The following is a 20,596-nucleotide window of genomic DNA, read 5'->3' on the forward strand; positions in this document are numbered from 1 at the left end:
CTTGCAGTCGAAAATTGCTTTTTAAAACCGCTTCAAAAAAAGCTTTTTAAAACCGCTTATAGTGCGAAGTGTACAAGATGCCGAAGCAGCTTAACAGCCGTTGCAAATAACTCATCACAGCCTTAGTAGAACGATTTGAATGGAAAAGCGGTAATAAGGGCCCTCTATGTATCTTTAGTGCTGTTAAGGAGGTGAGTTTTGTTGATGTAAATAATAAGCAGCTTAACAGCCGTTGCAAATAACTCATCACAGCCTTAGTAGAACGATTTGAATGGAAAAGCGGTAATAAGGGCCCTCTATGTATCTTTAGTGCTGTTAAGGAGGTGAGTTTTGTTGATGTAAATAATAACTGTTTATATATTTATAGTTAATTCACATTAAGTAGTTGATCTACATTATCTCATGGTTTAGTCTACCTTTATAGTCTATCTTTATAAAAATAGGCACTCTTATAACCGGTATGAATGAATAATGAAAAGAGAACATCTTTGTTTATGTTTATATAATCTAGAAGTACTATTTGAGAAAAAAATAGAAAACAAGTAGTTCTATTTTATGTAATTTGTTAACAAATATAAAACGTCAATCATACACTCTTCAGTTATGTAACAGAACAGAAAAGGACATAGATACAAACATAATTTCTCTGTCCTGTTCATAACTCTGAAAAATACGCTATATAACAAAAATAAATAATAATACTGATTGTTTATAAAAATAAAACAAAAAAGACGCGTTCTCTAAGCAGGATTATATAAAATACTTTCCAGTTACTAAACACAGTCAACGAAAAAAAGAGGCAAAAAGATCGCAGAACATTGGCAGGTACATAGAGCAAAAGTTTCGAAGTTAAAGAACTTCCTCGTCATCACCGGACTTCCGGCCTACCGCCGGAAGAACCGGAAGAACCCTTTCTTCTTTTCGGGAGGCGGCGCCATCAGCATAGGTACTTGGTTCTTGTGGGTGATACGTATCTGTAACAGAGAGAAGAGGGTTCCAGAAAAACAACTAAACAATTTAAATGAAAAATAAAAAAGGCTTTTTCAAAAAATATGTGTCATTTCTCGTGGGTAGATTTCTCACGTAAAAATAAGATTTGTTTTTTATACCAACACACGTTGATTCGGCCCAAGAACGGTAAACTAATAGGATTGTTCATCCTTATAAGACGTACGTTCGCCTCTTCCCGCGCTTTAGCTGACAGTTGTGACGACATTGTAGTCCTTGTCATGATTAGTGTGTATTATTAGTTGCCTATGGTAAAGCAAAATATGGAAGTACTCTAAAAAGAATGCCTGCAAAAGGTGATGCCGAGTATTTAATACGATTTATGTCGCATTATAGTAATTTTTACACCCAAAATTTCATTCGAAACGCTATAAGTACTTGGAAGAAAATTATACTAAATCAAGAAAATATTAAGATTTTATCACCCTGTAGCTACGAAACAAAGCAGAATCGGTCCTATGTTGATATGAAAAATAAATCTTATTTTTACGTGAATATCTTCCCATTAGAGATGGCACATGTTTTTTAAAACACCTTGTATAATAGATAGTTATTATTTACCGTGGTAGGAGGTTGCATCCAAGGCTCACCATCGATCTGCATTGGAAATGTTTTCTTCGTTTTGATGGTGACTGAAGAGCATTGGGCTAGTCTCCTACCGCTGGCGGTGATGCCTATCCTGACTTGACCCATGTGCAGGCAGTTGTCCAAGCCTATCACCTCGATAAGACCATCTCCTATATCTGAAATGGAGAGAAATTTTTTTATCAAAGCCACCCAATGATATTGCCATCTAGGGTAATAACTTCTGACATAAACATAAGAGTCTGTAACCCCTAGATCATATATACTTCGGTGGATACATCAACGCCATAAGTTTAGCAGTAAAAAATATGTCTCCAACATCACGACATGCCATTTTCAAACGTTCTTTATTGCACTTATGAAACGTTCAATAGGTTTGTCCTTTCCGAGGACCTTACTCTACGCATGCGCATTGAAAGTTGCAGGTATTTCCAAAATAATCACAATTTTATAGGGTTTAGAAAGTACATAATCATATTGTTATATTCGTATGGCATAATCTTATTTCCATTGTGTAACGATGCTTGTTTTTTGAGTTTTTTTATTTTAAAAATTGTATTAATTACACTTTTATCGACCGCTTTTATATAGCCAAGGATGCAAGTGTGTTCAGTGAGAAGTTAATTTTAAGTTTGTGCAATTATATTTCTATTTTTTTTTTCGTTGCACTTTCTAAATACTTGTTAAAACGACTAGGAAGTGTTTGGTATGTGGAAGTTCTAATATAAAGGTCCCCGAATTATCTTTTCATAGGCAAGTAAAGTATTCAGTTGTTCTTTTATTTATATTAACCCACATGCATACTTTCTGGTTAGATTTCTTAAGAATATTGATATTCGTACGGAGTGGTTGAATGTATTTTTAATATAATTTAATTTTTATGACAGTAAACATTCAATTTATTGTTCAAATATATGCATTTTACAAATTAAATTTTTAAAATTAATGTTCAAATTTGGTGCGTGGACGATAGGTCCTCGACAAGGATAGATGGAGTAGCACTGCGTTTGCAACAAAAAAGAAGATAAATGGAAGTCGTTGATATGTTTGCGACACTTTCCATAGTGATTTACTTAACCACGTAAGTATATATGATCTAGGCTGTAACCCTACCTTGAACTGCCACACTCAAATCCACCGAATTGAAGCTACTCGTACTAATATCCTTCTCCCTGCCTTTCCTTCTGTTTCTTCTGGACCCAGACAAGTGTTCCCCCCACAAATTCGACCCCCCGTGCGTGTAGGGGATGTTCAAGAACGTGATGCCCTGCAGAGGGAGGCCGTTGGCCAGGTCCAAGCCCACACCGTCGCATTCTATCTCGATGGACTCGTGCAGGTTCTTGCAGGAGGCAAAAAGGGTTTCCGTTGTGGCGAATTCAACGTACCACAGTTTGTTCTTCATGCGGCTGTTGAAACGGTCGGGGTTCTTGAGCCGCTCGATGTGGAACTTGTTGCAGATGGCAGCGTCCTGTGGGAGAAGAATAAAAGAGTAGTATTATTAGACTGAACGTACACAGAAAGAGCACAATAGTTTTTGACTAAAACTGTTCACTAATGCAAACTGATCAGTCGCGAGGTTTGGCCTCGTTTAGTTGCAGTTAATGGTCAACGAATCAACAATATCAGATACGCTATGACGATGCAGTAGTAATGACAGACAAAGTGAAGATTTGCAGAACCTACTTCAAAGAATAAATGTATCTTGCAAACATATGGACTGAATATGCATTTGAAGAAAACAAAATTCAGGATTATTACAAAAGACCAAAATGTAAATACTTCAATAGACAGCACGCCAATAGAAAAAGTCCAACACTACAAATACTTGGGCACAATAACAAATGAAACTGCCGAGCAATTGCAAGAAATAAAGTCCAAGATAGAGATAGGCTAAAGAAATTTCTTTGCAGTAGAGATATAAACTTAGATTTAAAAATAAGGATGATCCGATGTTACGTGTTTTCGACCTTATTGTATGGTGCTGAAGCGTGGACCGTTAAAACAGCCGAAATTAACAAAACTGGTCGCTTTCGAAAGGTGGTGTTATGTAACGGTTTTTTTGGTCGATAAAGTTGCAAATATCGACGTGTTACGCCGTATGAACCAGGAAGAAGAAATAAATAAAATCCTTAGGAGGAAAAAATTAGAATATTTTGCACATGTTATAAGAGGTCCTAAATACCAGTTGCCCTAGAATATTATGGAAGGAAAAACCAGACAAAATATAAGGTTTTTACAAAAGACAAAAATGTGTTTGACTGAAACAATTTTGCTCTTTCTGTGTGCATCGAGCTTTAGACTAAGACTGGATAATAATATATACAGGTTGTCACATTTTCGTGTTTTATACGTCATTTCTCGTTTATGAGTTGAGATACAAATATGGGGTTTTCACATCACTGTACTACTTTGTTATGAAGCTAGAGATGCTACACACAAATTTGTCCTAGCCCTTTTAGTTCCTGAAATACAGGGCTAATTTGAAAATGTTGCCTTTTTTTAACCCCATCGTATCCCCCGTGTCCCGTAGAGTTTTTTACGTAGAATTCAGTGGCGTAACTATTTTTTCGATGGGAACTGTCGTTCAAGAAATGTGACTAAAACTTTTGTTTTTACGAAAATGGGACACACTGTACTTACTAATATTCTGTACTTACCACGCCAATTGAAAAATAATTATTAATAACGTTGTACGGTATTCTTGTGTCCGCTATTTTTACCGTAGGATCAGGCTGGGCCGAATCAAATAGCTCTATAGACCACCTAAAAGAAGAACCAAATTTTTAAAAAAATTATATTTTTAATATTTTGAATTTGTTTCTATTACAGGCAAAAAACTCAGAAGTAGAGTTCCTAGTTCCAAATAAAGACTAAAACGAAATACAGTGTGTCTCTTAAATAAGTACAAGTATTTTAATTGGTAGGTAGTAGAAGCACGCCTATGGGTTTTTTGTTGCCAAAGAAAAATTTAAAAAATTAAACTTTTTCTTGACAGTTTTGAAAAACTATTTAGTGCCGCAGGTTAAATCTCCTGAAATTTCTTGACGGTATATCGGTGCCTTGCCATGTTGCCACTTCGTACATTACCCACATTCTGTTTACTTGTGTGTTTATAAATTCACAGTAACTTTAATTTTCTAGACAATAATTACCAAAAATTAATTTTAATTATATCAGTGGCATTACTAAAAATACATTTTACTGTTATTTTCAACTAAATTGAAAGAATAAATCTTAATAATTATTGCAGAGTTTGTTATATCGTCATATTATGAAGCATTTTCAATGAAATGTATACTTTCTTGACCATGTGGCAACACAGGTCCAGCTAATTACCGGTGTACACCGGCGGTTATCAAAATGTTACCTTCAATTATTAAAATTAAATTTATTTTAAAAATAATAAAGAAAAAAATACATGTAAATACTGGCACTTATTAACGAGACATCCTGTATAATATTACCTGTCCATCATTACAGTCGACGCCCTGGCGATCTTGTGCAGCACTTTATGAATGGACTCCCCCTCGTAACCCCCTCCCCACCTCAAACACCTTGCCAGATCGTTTCCTGTACCTAGGGGAATCACAGCTACTCCAGGTTGACACTCCAACTCCACCTTGTCTGGAAAATTAATTCAAAATCGATTATTCTTTGAGAAAAAGAGTAAAAAAGGGAAATTGTGTATTTACCCATGGATTCTAGAACCCATCCCACTGTACCATCACCTCCACAACAAACCACTTTAAAATTAGGAACATCTTTGAACATGTTCAAGCCTTGCATTGGACCGCCTTGGCTAGAACCTGCAAACAACAGAAAAAAAAACAATGTAAATATAGTGTCTTGATTACCGGCTCAAGACACTATATTAGCTTCATTCAGAACCTCGCAATGGGCTCTTTCACTATATTTTGGAATTAGCATAATTGAATAAATCAATTAATTCTAGAATTTTCTGCTATCTCACTTTCGAAAAATTTGAAGTCGTTCTTAAGAAAATAAATAAAAACAAAAAAGCCCAGAATAAAAATCCGCACTTTATTTTTAATACGTCACACCTGGCATGTTGAAAAGCGGCAACACGGCCGCGGCCGGGCCACAATGCTGACCCACCACCACCTCCACACAAGGCTATTCAACGTTTTCCAATATGGCGGAGATAGAAGTGCTTTATTTGGCGCGTATTTTAAAACCTGTTTTATTTCCAAACAGACATTTTTCACACAAATGTCGGGTTAGATTACGTAATATTTCACTATTTTTTTAATATACAGGGAGTCTAAAGTTCTCCACATAAGTATGGAATTTTTTGTATTATTACTTTTATGAAAACATCAGTTAGTGTATATGTATAAATATCTTTTTATAAAAAGGTCTCCTTTCTCAGAAAATAGGTAGGTAGTGTTAAAATATTCAAACTTGAGGTAGCATATATAGGGTGTTCAAAATCATCGGAAAAAGACCAGACATATATGACCGAAAATAGCAATATAAACTAAATATTCAATTGCAAACACATACCTACCATAGTTTAGAATTTACTGAACGTTTGATAAATATATACTATTATGGACAGTATAGGAAGTTACTTGTCTTAGTAAAAGCCATGGTTAAATGCTCTTGGAACTATAAACTACACTGGCTTGGGTCAAAAAATATGGAATATTTTTTCTATGTTTTGCAGCATTACACAAATGGGAATAAATTTAAACTATAACAGGTGAGGATAAGTAAAAAATATAATATATGTTTCAAGATTTTATATTGAAAAAAAACTAAATACCTTTTTGGGGGTTCGTAAGTAAAACTTACGCTTAGCTTAGTTTTCTTTACTCTTTCTCTTTACATAGGGCATTGACTTTGTGGTAAAGATGTCATTCCTTTTTTTTGCATAGTTCTTCAATAAAATATGGGATATTCTGAACAAGATGGATTTAGTAATAAATTCTGATGTATGTGAGGGGCAATAGTGACCTAAAAAAAGACTTACATCCAGGCCATTTATATTTTCAAATGTCAATGTTCTCAATATCTTTCTGTGATCTTTTTGATGTAAAAAGCTTGATTCTTCTTAAAATATTTTACTTATAGTGAGTAGCAGTAGCCATAACTACATCCTCACTAGGGTAACAGAGGTTTTGGCCTTTAGCCTTTTTGAGGCATATTTAATGCACTTCTTACCCGAGAACTACTAGTAGGAGTGAAATTATCTCTTTTAATAGCTGTCAACCATTTTTTACGAATCTCGTCATTTTTGGGGAATATAAAAGCAGAAACCTTGGGACCCCCTCTATAATTCTAGTGACAATTTGCAACAGAGCATGTAAAAGGCATGCTACAATAAAATATTAATACCTACCCTTTAATACCTATCTTCTGATTATTGTAAGTAACCATTATAAAGTATTTTGCAGACTGGCGGCGAAGGCTTTTTACTCAATTAGGTGTAATATCTTGATAAATACTTCTAGTTCTTACCTTAAATAATTAATAATAGAGGAGTACGACAAGCACAAAAGTTTAAAGTTCCCTATGTGGAATGTCTAGTTTGGATTTTTATTACACTGTTATTTTATCACAATTTTCTGATCACACCATGCACTGAACACTAAGAACTAAACAAACGTGTTGCAGAAGCACAACAAACTAGAGATAATTAATTATTTCTGGCATGCAATCGGAACGCGAAACCACTACCAGCTTTTCAGGTTAAAGGTAAACACTTTAATAATGCGCTGCCTTCGCCGCCATATTTGCCTTGCCCATATCATGTTGATTGGCCTTGAGTTGAGGTGGTGCTGGTCAAATCAAATCGCAATGTTGCCAGTTGTTGGCTGGCGCACGAGCACGGTTCTGCAATGTGATTGAGCGTATTTTTCATACGTCATCAATTGGCACTTTAAAATTATTTCAAATTAAAGCAATTTTGAGGGCCTATAAAAAAATTATTCAATGTCATGGAATACTTTTTTTGGATAAATATACTGAAAATAGTCTTCTATTTCAGATTTTGTCCTTGAATTGGGTATTTTATTTTTTGTGAAAGAGCCCATTAGTAGAAAAGGTTGTCAAACTTTTAAATTTTCCACTAACTATACTTCAAAATTTGCGAAAAATGTCATTTTGGCCTTTGATTATCTTCCTTCAAGATAAATTGTGGTAAGAAATCAAAAGTTGATTATTTTATAAGCTAAATATTAGGCTTTCTCTATGGATACAACTGACTAATGCAAGCTGTTGCTATGATATTCTATTACTTTTAATTGTGTTTTTTTAAATATTGTGAATGATCGTAAACTAAAAAAGTACAAGTTTAATTGAAACCACTAATGTATTCCACTAATTGCGAGGTTCTGAATGAAGCTTAAGTAAATAAAATTAAAAAAATTCAGTCTTACCCAATATATGCACTTGTCGTGGGTTTAAAATGTACTGAAACTTCCTCAGGACTTTGTGTCCCTGTCTACCTCCAGATTTAGGGTTGATAAACACAAGAAGGGGTACAGAATTTGCCGATGGGGTGATTTGAAACGACATGGCCGGTTGCTTGGTTTGGTTTGTCGTAATCGAGGTCTAAAAAGTTAAAAAAATTACTATTAGTAAATCTATAAGTAATTCAGCATATTTCGTCTTGGCATTTAGAGTACTACTGCTGGTGTTCCTATATTTAGGATGGCTGGCTTTGTCTAGATTACGTCAGCTTACAACACCTTATCTCCGAGACCGCCGCAGCATGTTCGTTCCTCGAAAAACAAAGCTCGAGCAATATTACGAATGTTGCATCATTGTTAGAAGATTAGTCAGTTAAGATCGACTTTCGAACTTTTCACGTATTTTTAAGCCGAATAAAACGTATTTTTGGGGAAAATAGTGGTTTAATTTAAGTAAAAAGACTAATTGCCTGTCCCAAATCTAACATCAGAAGTGGGATATGTGCCCCAGTGTGCCCCAAAAGTAGTGAAAAATGATTTTTTTAACATTAAGACAGTATTGCGCAACATGGCGAAATGTGATAAATGTGCAAAGTTCTAACGATACCGATTTTGAACTATCAGAAGAATCATTTCTCCTGTGTATTAGTGATCATTAAAGGACATATAAACAATAAAACAATCAATTTGTGAATGCCTTCAGATCGAAAACATTAAATTGAAGAGAAGACATTGTTCCGTCGGAGTGTGTTGGAGATTCAAATGAAAATGTATCAACAAGAGTCGAGCCGATTTCTGAATATTCTAAAGGTACAGTACAGTCACAGTACAGTGGAAAGAAACATTAATTTCCACTTTCAAACTGTTCACATATTCCTAAGCCGAATAAAATGTATTTTTGGGGAAAATAGTGGTTTAATATAAGTAAAAAGACTAATTACCTGTCCCTAATCTAACATCAGAAGTGGGATATCTGCCCCAGTGTGCCCCAAAAGTAGTGAAAAGTGATTTTTTTAACATTAAGACAGTATTGCGCAACATGGCGAAATGTGATAAATGTCCAAATTTCTGACGATACCGATTTTGAACTATCAGAAGAATCATTTCTCCTGTGTATTAGTGATCATTAAAGGACATATAAACAATAAAACAATCAATTTGTGAATGCCTTCAGATCGAAAACATTAAATTGAAGAGCCTTCAGAACGAAAACATTAAATTGAAGAGAAGACATTGTTCCGCCGGAGTGTGTTGGAGATTCAAATGAAAATGTATTAACAAGAGTCGATCCGATTTCTGAATATTCTAAAGGTACAGTACAGTCACAGTACAGTGGAAAGAAACATTAATTTCGACTTTCAAACTGTTCACATATTCTTAAGCCGAATAAAACGTATTTTTGGGGAAAATAGTGGTTTAATTTAAGTAAAAAGACTAATTACCTGTCCCTAATCTAATATCAGAAGTGGGATATGTGCCCCAGTGTGCCCCAAAAGTAGTGAAAAGTGATTTTTTTAACATTAAGACAGTATTGCACAACATGGCAAAATGTGATAAATGTGCAAATTTCTGACGATACCGATTTTGAACTATCAGAAGAATCATTTCTCCTGTGTATTAGTGATCGTTAAATTCCATAATCGTGATTCCATAAATTGAAGAGAAGACATTGTTCCGTCGGAGTGTGTTGGAGATTCAAATGAAAATGTATCAACAAGAGTCGAGCCGATTTCTGAATATTCTAAAGGTACAGTACAGTCACAGTACACTGGAAAGAAACATTAATTTCGACTTTCAAACTGTTCACATATTCCTAAGCCGAATAAAACCTATTTTTGGGAAAAATAGTGGTTTAATTTAAGTAAAAAGACTAATTACCTGTCCCTAATCTAACATCAGAAGTGGGATATGTGCCCCAGTGTGCCCCAAAAGTAGTGGAAAGTGATTTTTTTTAACATTAAGACAGTATTGCGCAACATGGCGAAATGTGATAAATGTGCAAATTTCTGACGATACCGATTTTGAACTATCAGAAGAATCATTTCTCCTATGTATTAGTGATCATTAAAGGACAAATAAACAATAAAACAATCAATTTGTGAGTGCCTTCAGAACGAAAACATTAAATTGAAGAGAAGACATTGTTCCGTCGCGCGTCGGAGTGTGTTGGAGATTCAAATGAAAATGTATCAACAAGAGTCGAGCCGATTTCTGAATATTCTAAATGTACAGTACAGTCACAGTACAGTGGAAAGAAACATTAATTTCGACTTTCAAACTGTTCACATATTCCTAAGCCGAATAAAACGTATGTTTGGGAAAAATAGTGGTTTAATTTAAGTAAAAAGACTAATTACTTGTCCCTAATCTAACATATATTATATTCCTATGTTTATTATTTCCTATATTATATTGATATTTACTCAATAAATACATCTTTCGGTATTTGGTGATTTTAGTTATAAAAGAGAAGGCTCGAACCTCAGCGACCCTAACAAAAAAAAGGACCAAAGCTAGGTCGTGAGAGTATTATTATATTATTATACTACTCGTAGCCTTATACACACACCGGAAAAGTCTAGGGATATTACAATTTTATCCAGCCATCGTCAGTAATTTTATTATTTGCATTTTTGATACAATAAAATTAAAATAAACAAAGGGTTTACAGGACGTATTGGAAATAAAAATGCGAAATTTACCGAATTTTTTTTATTTACCTTGATTTTTATTGAACTCAAAAAATACACACATTTTTTTTATTCTAAACTGTGAATTAAAAAAAAAATAATACCATTTTTACTTAATAAAGAGTATGGCCTCCTCTACTGTTCATTACAGCCCTACATCGTCTCTCCATGCTCCTGATCAGGTTGTCGATCTCTTCTTGAGGTACAGCCTGCCACGCTGCATTCACGGCTCGAACCAGATCCCTACGAGTTTCACGAGGCATACCCATTCTCAAAATTCTTCTTTGGACCGCGTCCCATACGTGCTCGATGGGGTTGAGGTCAGGAGATTGTGCCGGCCAGGGTAAGATTAATTGATGAGCATTGATAAACTCACTTACCACTCTGGCTGTATGAGGCCGTGCATTGTCATGCATGAGAATGAAGTTTCTCCCAAAATCAATGGCATATGGTAACACGACAGGCTCAAGAATTAAATCACGATATGTGATTCCTGTTAGAAACCTTTCAAGAAAAACAAGATCGGTTTTTCGGCCTAACTGAACTCCTCCCCAGACCATAACTGTTCCACCTTGATAAGGGTGCACTTCCTGAACATGATCCAACCGAATAAGATTTCCCGGTTCTCTCCATACCCTAAGCCTTCTCGAATCTGGATGAATTCCAAAGCGTGACTCATCCGTGAAAAGAACATTTGCCCATTGTTCATTCGATCACTGAACATGATCTTGAGCCCACAAATATCGTACCTCTCGATTTCTCTCGTTAAGGGTTGAGCTCTCCAGGGGCGTCTGCTTCTTAAGTTAACCTCTCTTAATCTATTGCCAACAGTGTCAGGACTAACGGTTACATTATGTGTTTCCTGGAGAATTAAACTAAGCTATGGTGCTGTAAGAGTCGGTCGGCGTCGAGCATTTAATTGTAAAAAATGATCTTGCTGAGGGGTAGTAATGCGATGTCGCCCTGGGTGCCTTTCAGCAACATCACCACTTTCACGGTACCGTGCACTTAATCGCGATATTACACTTTGCGTTGTATTTAATGCTCTAGCTACGTCGATTTGGCGCATTCCAGCTTCGAGCATACCCATGGCCCTTAGCATTTCGTCTTTGTTAAGATGTCTACGCTCCATAATGTCGTTTAATACTAAATAGAGTTATTTGAATGAATTCTGGCCAGTTAACATAAAAACACAGCCAGTACAGGTTAAATTCGAACAATTGATGCTAGGTGCTTTTTATACATTTGACAAAAAATGCACCAACACTTCTGCAAATATCCCAAATTTAGAAATAACTAGTGTGACTACTTCGTTTCAATCGAAGTAGAAAGAATCGGCCTACAAATTTGTGGTTGTTTATTCAAAACATTTATTTTTAACTTTAATAAAATGATATCCCTAGATTTTTCAGGTGTGTGTAGTATTACATATTATGATGTCTACGTACCACACTGACATTATCCCCTCCATATCTCGAACCTCGTTTTTGCAGTGACCTCTGTCTGTCAAGAACTATAGGACAGATTGCTGTGGGTGGTAGTATGTGTACAGCGTGTTCTCCCAGTCCGCACTCAGCCTTAACTTGGGAAACGCACTTATTGTGAAGCTGTGAAAAAATAACGTTCTTAAATGCATTATTTTACTTTTGAACATAGGCGGCCAGTTTAAAAATTGGTAATACCGGGTACATCTCGAAAGTAGCTCACCCCAACTTAACATAAATTAGGATTAATTGACGTATTCAAATTTTTTTTTGGTCACTTATTCCTGTTTCACCGGAAATGACTACAACTTTTGATTTTAAAAATCAATTCTATTTTAATTGATAAAAAATAACACACTGAATAGAATGACATATCATACGTCAATTTTGACATTTTTGCATATGATTTATTTGAAATTCTAAGATGCGGTTCATAATGACAATTTGACTCGAAATACCAAGTGTGTGGTGCCAAATTATTCGTAAAAAAAATAATTTTCCAAAAAAATTGAGATAGGTATGATTAAAAATACGATCTAGGCATCTTTTAACCGATCAGGACAAGACACGAAAAACATGAGACGATCAAAACTATTTTTTCCAAAGCGCCTTCATTAAAAATTAGAAATCTAGATTGAAATTTAAAATACGATTTTTTTAAACGAAAATGTCAAAAGTTGACATATGATATGTCATTCTATTCAGAGTGTCTTTTTTTAAAGAATAAAGTAGAAATATACCAGTAATAAGTAGAAATATACAGGAAATGACCAAAAACAATTGAATACGCCAATCAATCCTAATTTATATCATATACTAACATACCAAATCTCGTTTTTTTATCTGAAAAATTAAAAAAAATATAGGGGGTGAGCCACTTTCGAGACGCACCTGGTAGAGTATATTAGAGAGCTCCATAACAAGACAAATAAAATAAAAATAAATAATATAAAGGTGTCCCACAAAAAAAACAGGTTTTGTCAAAACATAGTCAGAGTCATATTTCGGAAATGACAGCTTTTAGCAAAAAAATAGTTACGCCACTGGATTCTACGTGAAAAACTAAACAGGACTCGAAAAGGATCGAAAAGTGCAACATTTTCAAATTCGCTCTGTATTTCAGAAACTAAGACGGCTAGGACAAATCTGTGTGTTGCATCTTTAGTTTCATAAAAAAACCGGAAACCGTAAGAGATACAGGATCGGTTAAATGGAGGCAAAGGATGCTCAATAAAATGGATGCTCAATAAAATGCCGTATTGCATTTTGAATTAAAAAAAAAAAAAAAAAAAAAAAAAAAAAAAAAAAAAAACTGAATTTTCAATTTTGTTTCTATTGTTTTCCTGGCTTTCTGTGTGATATCTCGAACCTCGTTTTTGCAGTGACCTCTGTCTGTCAAGAACTATAGGACAGATTGCTGTGGGTGGTAGTATGTGTACAGCGTGTTCTCCCAGTCCGCACTCAGCCTTAACTTGGGAAACGCACTTATTGTGAAGCTGTGAAAAAATAACATTCGTAAAAATGCATTATTTTACTTTTGAACATAGGCGGCCAGTTTAAAAATTGGTAATATCGGGTACGTCTCGAAAGTAGCTCACACCAACTTTTTTATTTTTTCAGATAAAAAAACGAGATATGGTATGTTAGTATATGACATAAATTAGGATTAATTGACGCGTTCAGAATTTTTTTTGGTCACTTCCTGTTTCACCGGAAATGACTACAACTTTTGATTTTAAAAATCAATTCTATTTTAATTGATAAAAAATAACACACTGAATAGAATGACATATCATATGTCAATTTTGACATTTTTGCATATGATTTATTTGAAATTGTGAGATGCGGTTCATAATGACAATTTGACTCGAAATACCAAGTGTGTGGTGCCAAATTATTCGTAAAAAAAATAATTTTCCAAAAAAATTGAGATAGGTATGATTAAAAATACGATCTCGGCATCTTTTAACCGATCAGGACAAGACACGAAAAACATGAGACGATCAAAACTATTTTTTCCAAGGCTCCTTCATTAAAAATTAGAATTTTTAATACAGCCATGACACTCTAAATTGAAATTTAAAATATGATTTTTTTAAACGAAAATGTCAAAAGTTGACATATGATATGTCATTCTATTCAGAGCGTCATTTTTTAAAGAATAAAGTAGAAATATACCAGTAATAAGTAGAAATATACAGGAAATGACCAAAGACAATTGAATACGCCAATCAATCCTAATTCATGTCATATACTAACATACCAAATCTTTTTTTTTATCTGAAAAATTAAAAAAAATATAGGGGGTGAGCCACTTTCGAGACGCACTTGGTAGAGTATATTAGAAAGCTCCATAACAAGACAAATAAAATAAAAATAAATAATATAAAGGTGTCCCACAAAAAAAAACAGGTTTTGTCAAAACATAGTCAGAGTCATATTTCGGAAATGACAGCTTTTAGCAAAAAACTAGTTACGCCACTGTATTTTACGTGAAAAACTAGACAGGACTCGAAAAGGATCGAAAAGTGCAACATTTTCCCTTGTATTTCAGAAACTAAGACGGCTAGGACAAATCTGTGTGTTGCATCTTTAGTTTCATAAAAAAACCGGAAACCGTAAGAGATACAGGATCGGTTAAATGGAGGCAAAGGATGCTCAATAAAATGGATGCTCGATAAAATGCCGTATTGCATTTTGAAAAATTCCGAATACTTCCGAATATATTCGAAAAAAAAACGAATTTTCAATTTTGTTTTCTATTGTTTCCTGGCTTTATTTGTTAAAATAACTTAAAATGAAAAACACATTTTCATGACTACTTTTTCTGCTCCATACCTCTGTGTGATTAAATATTGACTCTGTCATTTTCAATTTAATTAAATCCTTTCATCACTCTTAAAACACTATACAGAGTGGGGCACCTCATTCGCCTCGATTGATTATACGAAAATGGAAAGATGTAGAAACAAAATATTTTAGGGATATATGTGGGGAGACAACGTGCACAATTTAAAATTATTTTGAAATATACAGGGTGTTTCAGAACTAAGATCCATACCAAAGTTATATTTTTTCTTATGGAACACTCGGTATTTTATTTCATTTTTAGATTCTTGGGCCCAAAAAAAGGTATTTATTATAAGGGTTAAATATGTTTAAAATCTTTGGTTTTTGAGATATTGAAAGATATTTAAATTTGCATGCTACAATAGATTTCATTACTTTTCAGAATTAGTTCAGAATTAGTTCTTGTGCTGAGTTTAAAGGTAGAGATATAAACTTTACAGAAAAAAATTATTCCTTCCTTAAATGTATACAGGGGTATCAAAAATATATTATTTTACATAAAAACTTCGTTATTTCAAATGCAACATTATGTATTTTTTTAAATAAGTCGAAGCAGATTTAAATGCTTCAAACTATATTAGGGTTTCCTACACCTATTTGGCTCAGATTTTGAATAAAAAGCGATTTTTCAATAAAATTGTAATCAAGATGGCTAGTGTTGTCATGGCAGATTTCTAGTGACAGTTAGTAGCTATTTTCAAAATCGAAATTAGTTTATGGACTTAAATTTATACCAGTTTATTTTTATTTAATTTACCTACAATAGTTTAATAAATATTTATTAAATATATGTTTATTATTCTATCAAGAAAAAGGAAGAAGTAGTCTTTGAATTATTTTACGATGACTTGTAGATATATGGATTTTCTATAAAAGAGCCAATTACGGCAAATTCATTTTCTTCACTTCCAACGACAGGTTTCTGCCTAATAGGTTTTTTTATAAACCACACTACCAGGCGAAATAGGACAAGAAGTTTTTCAAAGAAACTCTTATCAGGAAGATTCCTATTTGGATATCTTTGAGCCCTTGAGGCCAAGAAGCAATTTTCCTCACAAAATAATATCACTAGTAACCAATCTATTCGTTCCGCCAGCAGATACTGCTTTATTTTTCTTGATAAAATAATGAATACTTACCTATTAAACTATCGTAGGTAAATTTAAGTAAACTGTTATAAATTATAAATAATAATGTCTATAAACTAATGTCGACTTTGAAAATAGTTACTAACTGTCACTAGAAAATTGCCATGGCGACACCAGCCATCTTGATTACACTTTTATTTAAAAATCGCTTTTTATTCAAAATCTGAGCTAGATAGATATAGGAAACCCTAATATAGTTTGAAAGAGCATTTGAATCTGCTTCGATTTATTTAAAAAAATACAGCGTGTTACATTTGAAATAACAAAGTTTTTATATAAAATATATCCTTAAAATAGATCAGCAACTTTTGATAGCCCTGTATAAATTTAAGGAACCAATACCATTTTTCAGTAAAGTTTATTTCTCTACTTTTAAACTCAGCATAAGAATTAATTATGAAAAGTAATGTACAGGGTGTTAATAGTCTATTCTATTGTAGCATGTAAATTTAAATATGTTTAAATATCTCAAAAACTAAAGATTTTAAACATATTTAACCCTTATAATAAATGCCTTTTTTGGGCCCAAGAATCCAAAAATGAAATAAAATACCGGGTGTTCCATAAGAAAAAATATAACTTTGGTATGGATCTTATTTCTGAAACACTCTGTATAATTCAAAATAATTTTAAATTGTGCACGTTGTCTCCCCACATATATCCCTAAAATATTTTGTTTCAACATCTTTCCGTTTTCGTATAATCAACCGAGGCGAATGAAGTGCGCCACCCTGTATATAGTCACGTTGATATTTGCCGACGTTTCCTACAGAAAATTCCATCACCAGAATATTTTATGCAAAAAAATAAAATAAAAATGCAATGCGGCATTTTATTGAGCATCAAATTGCGCAACTTTGCCTCCATTTAACCGATCCTTTATCTCTTACGGTTTCCGAAATCTCAATGATGAGCGTCGAATTCGAGCCATCCTGTACATTTTCATAAGGGATAAAGTGTACTTACGTACAGTTGTTGGTTAAAGTACCTGACCACAAATTACAATTTCACCAAAATGGCCACAGATTTACTGTCTCTCCCCATCCCTCCGCAGGTTCCACTGGTTTACCGCCAGTAATTCCAGCGGGATTAAACCTGCGAAATTAATTTATGCCCTTGCGGGTAAAACCCCGGCTTTGATTAGCCACAGATTAGAGAGGATAAGTCTTATAGATTTATTACAATTTAGGCTAATCGTGAAGCGTAATTTATCAGATCAAAACGTCGATAGTTTGATAAAAGACCTTAGATATTTTAGTGGTTTATAGCATAGTAGAAGGAAAAGAGTAGTTGCACTCTCCTAAATATTTTCTGCCAGTTTTTACAATCTGTCGAATATCGGCAGATTGCAGATCGTTTCAGTTGAGTTCCGTCCGTCGATCTGCGAGGTTCGAGCGTTGCGTCCCAGCACAGAGATGGATTGACAAAAAATGAGTGCCTTACTGTGTGCTGCTATTGGTTGTAGTAATATTTCAAAAAATTGTGCTTTCAGTTGTTTTTGAGAGTCATTTATGATCATGTTTGTGTTCAGCTTAATTTTCTCATGACTGATTACTACTTATTAATTTGATATTATTTTATATTTTTATTTAATCCTCAATTTTTTATCGATTTTACTTTTGACAACCATCCCTTGCTTGCTGTTTAATGAACTGTACCATCATTGAACAAAAATTTGCTAGTACCGAAAGTACCGAAAAAAAATTGGAAACCCCGGTTCCTTAGAGATATAGTACCGAAATTACCGGTTCCGAAAAACAGCTCCTTCCTTAATCTTTTTATTCAACGGTGAAAACTGAAAACCTTACAGTTTTTCACGTAGAATCCAGTAACCAGTGGCGTAACTAGTTTTTCGCTGGGAGCTGTCGTTTTCGAAATATGACTCAAACTTTTTGTTTATTTGACTTGAACATCAGGTATATACATATATTTCTTAATTTTATTTCTCTTGTATTGTGAAATCAGATAACAATCACCTAAACTTACAGTTATTTGACACCATCTGCAATGTAGTCCTGTCACTCCAGCCTTTACTGGTTTCCTACATCTGCCGCATTTTCCGTGACAGTTTCCTTCAACCCAGTGGTGTAGTAACGTTTGGGATGACTTTTTACTTTTGACATATGTCGCTATACAGCTAGCTGGCGCTCTACCAACACATCTTTCATGTACGGTGTACTTACAAACTGAAAAAAAAACATTATTTGTTTATCACTTACATAATATTCATATGTGTCCTTTAAATCAGTGTAACTACTTTAAGGGATACTTATTTTTTTTTATTGAATTAACTATACTAGACTTACAGGTACAGCACAGCCCTTTTTTGCCTAATCCTACCAGCATGTTTAAGCATAAATTACAATATGCCGGTCTGCTGAAATGTTTTAGTCTCCACAGATGCTTTCCGTCTTCCTTGACGTTGGAATCTAGACCTAAAAGCACTAGAAGTGGGATGGTGGTAAGTCCACCCCTTTTCCACTCCTCTAGAGACACCAAGCCGTCTTTGTTGAAGTCTATTTCGACCATCATGTCTTGGAGAATCTGATAAAGAAAGAAAATTTGTAGAAAAAGAAACTAATCAATGGCGGATAAGATGGCTAATTTTGTTTCCGATAGTTCCTATCAAATATCTTAGGGTGTATTCCGTTGCTTACCTTGGTTATGGTTTTATGTTCCGTTTCTATCGGTTTCCTGAAAGTTTTCTTGTTACGGAACACGGTTCCTGAAAATTTCGGTTATAACTGTCACCAAACTAACCAGCGCGAGAAGGCTGGTTTTTCTGGTTTTGTTTTGTCAATCATTGTCATTTATGTGAGAGAAATCAAGCAAATATTGGAAGTTCGAGTGAAATTCTCATTTGATTTCTAAAATTTGTTATAATATTTTGTATTTACATCCAAAAGCAATGGAGGTAGGCAGTAAAGGTAAATAAATTTCATTAACTAAATAGAATGACTTTTTAGGACCATTTAAACTTATCATGCAGCCATTGTTTCTTAAAGTCAGAAACATTTAAAGAAAACATGAAAAACAAGACAAGTAATCGTGAATGTTTTGTAAGCTATAAAAATATAAATATTGATTAGATTTGTTTATTTATTATTGATCTGTTTTATTATTGGACCTGCAAATCTTCACTTGAGCTGTCTAACGAGTTTAACAGTTTATTAATAAGTACTTTTCAATATTAAACTCCATTGAAAAGAAGAAGCAAATGCAAAAGCAGAGAATAGGTACATTAAAAATACATAAAAGATAAATTTTATAATAAAGGTATTGAAATTTAGAAAACGTCAACATTTGGCATTTCCAGTATTTTACCAAACCGTTCCGTATCAAACCGATGTTCTTCAGGAACCGCTCTTTACCGTAGTTTACCGGTCATTCCGTACAAAAAAAAACAAGAACATGCTTATCAAGTACAGGCAAATTATGCAACTTACAGGTTTCAATTCGGATACATCCCATCCCAGGTACTCCGCCACTGTCATCATCTGATTTACTATACAGTCCACCTCATTTTTATCTAGAAATCCATTTCCGTCAGTGTCGTACAGTCGGAACATAACTGAAATCAAATAAAAGAAAAGTTACTGATAAATTTAAAGATAATAAATTATTATCAGTCTTACATTCCAGCTTGTCTTCGGGTCTGCCGGCCTCTAAAAGTGACAGATAACACACTATGTCTTTTAGTGACACTTTGAGACAGTTGACATCGATGGAGTTTTCCACAATATGCCTTACTTCTGAAAGAGAGAAAAAAAATAATCTGCTTTGAAGAAAAATATTAAAGAAGGTGCATAAATCAACAAAGTTAAGTGGAAAACGATGTCTATGACTTAATTTTTTAAAATGTCAATTTTGACAGTATGACGCCAACTTTATTTTTTTTAAATAGAAACCTCCACATATTTTAGCATCTTCCGGTAGACATATTTTAGCTAATTTCAAAAATATATAGTTTAGTTAGTATACTTTGCGCTTACCGTTTTCGATATACAGTGCATTTAAAAATGAAATGTTCTAGAATCATTTTAAGTGTCTCAGCCAATTTAAAATTTTCTTGTTTCCTATTTTAAGATAGTAAAAAGATATTTTAGAGTATTTTTTCGCGAGTATGTCGATTTTTTATCTGATTTTTTTTAAATTATTTATTATATTAAACATTTATTATACAATATATTTTTAAAATTAGCTAAAATATGTCTACCGGAAGATGCTAAAATATGAGGGAGTTTCCATTTTAAAAAATGAAGATGGCGTCGTATCTGTCAAAATTGATGATTTAAAAAAATTTCAGATAAAAAATCGGCATACTCGCGAAAAAAATACATTAAAATATCTTTTTACTATCTTTCTGAGTTTCTGAATTTATTCCTGTTTCACCAGAA

General features: G+C 33.8%; 1 protein-coding gene across 1 annotated transcript in view; it reads right to left on the minus strand.

The window, feature by feature from the left end:
• Positions 1 to 575: 575 nt before the first annotated feature.
• Positions 576 to 20,596, minus strand: part of LOC115884843 (diacylglycerol kinase 1) — a 126,844-nt gene continuing 106,823 nt past the window's right edge. Inside the window, exons 7-18 of the mRNA XM_030903548.1 lie at positions 19,835 to 19,951; positions 19,646 to 19,770; positions 18,506 to 18,743; positions 18,186 to 18,385; positions 12,166 to 12,324; positions 7,995 to 8,169; positions 5,286 to 5,399; positions 5,058 to 5,217; positions 4,251 to 4,356; positions 2,707 to 3,061; positions 1,570 to 1,751; positions 576 to 974 (exon numbers count right to left, since the gene is read on the minus strand). Of these exons, the coding sequence (XP_030759408.1) occupies positions 885 to 974; positions 1,570 to 1,751; positions 2,707 to 3,061; positions 4,251 to 4,356; positions 5,058 to 5,217; positions 5,286 to 5,399; positions 7,995 to 8,169; positions 12,166 to 12,324; positions 18,186 to 18,385; positions 18,506 to 18,743; positions 19,646 to 19,770; positions 19,835 to 19,951 (2,021 nt within the window). The 3' untranslated portion in view covers positions 576 to 884. The remainder of the gene's footprint in view (positions 975 to 1,569; positions 1,752 to 2,706; positions 3,062 to 4,250; positions 4,357 to 5,057; positions 5,218 to 5,285; positions 5,400 to 7,994; positions 8,170 to 12,165; positions 12,325 to 18,185; positions 18,386 to 18,505; positions 18,744 to 19,645; positions 19,771 to 19,834; positions 19,952 to 20,596) is intronic.

The sequence above is a fragment of the Sitophilus oryzae genome, unplaced genomic scaffold, assembly GCF_002938485.1.
Source record: "Sitophilus oryzae breed Bouriz unplaced genomic scaffold, Soryzae_2.0 scaffold_358_pilon_pilon, whole genome shotgun sequence".
Classification (NCBI taxonomy): domain Eukaryota; kingdom Metazoa; phylum Arthropoda; class Insecta; order Coleoptera; family Curculionidae; genus Sitophilus; species Sitophilus oryzae.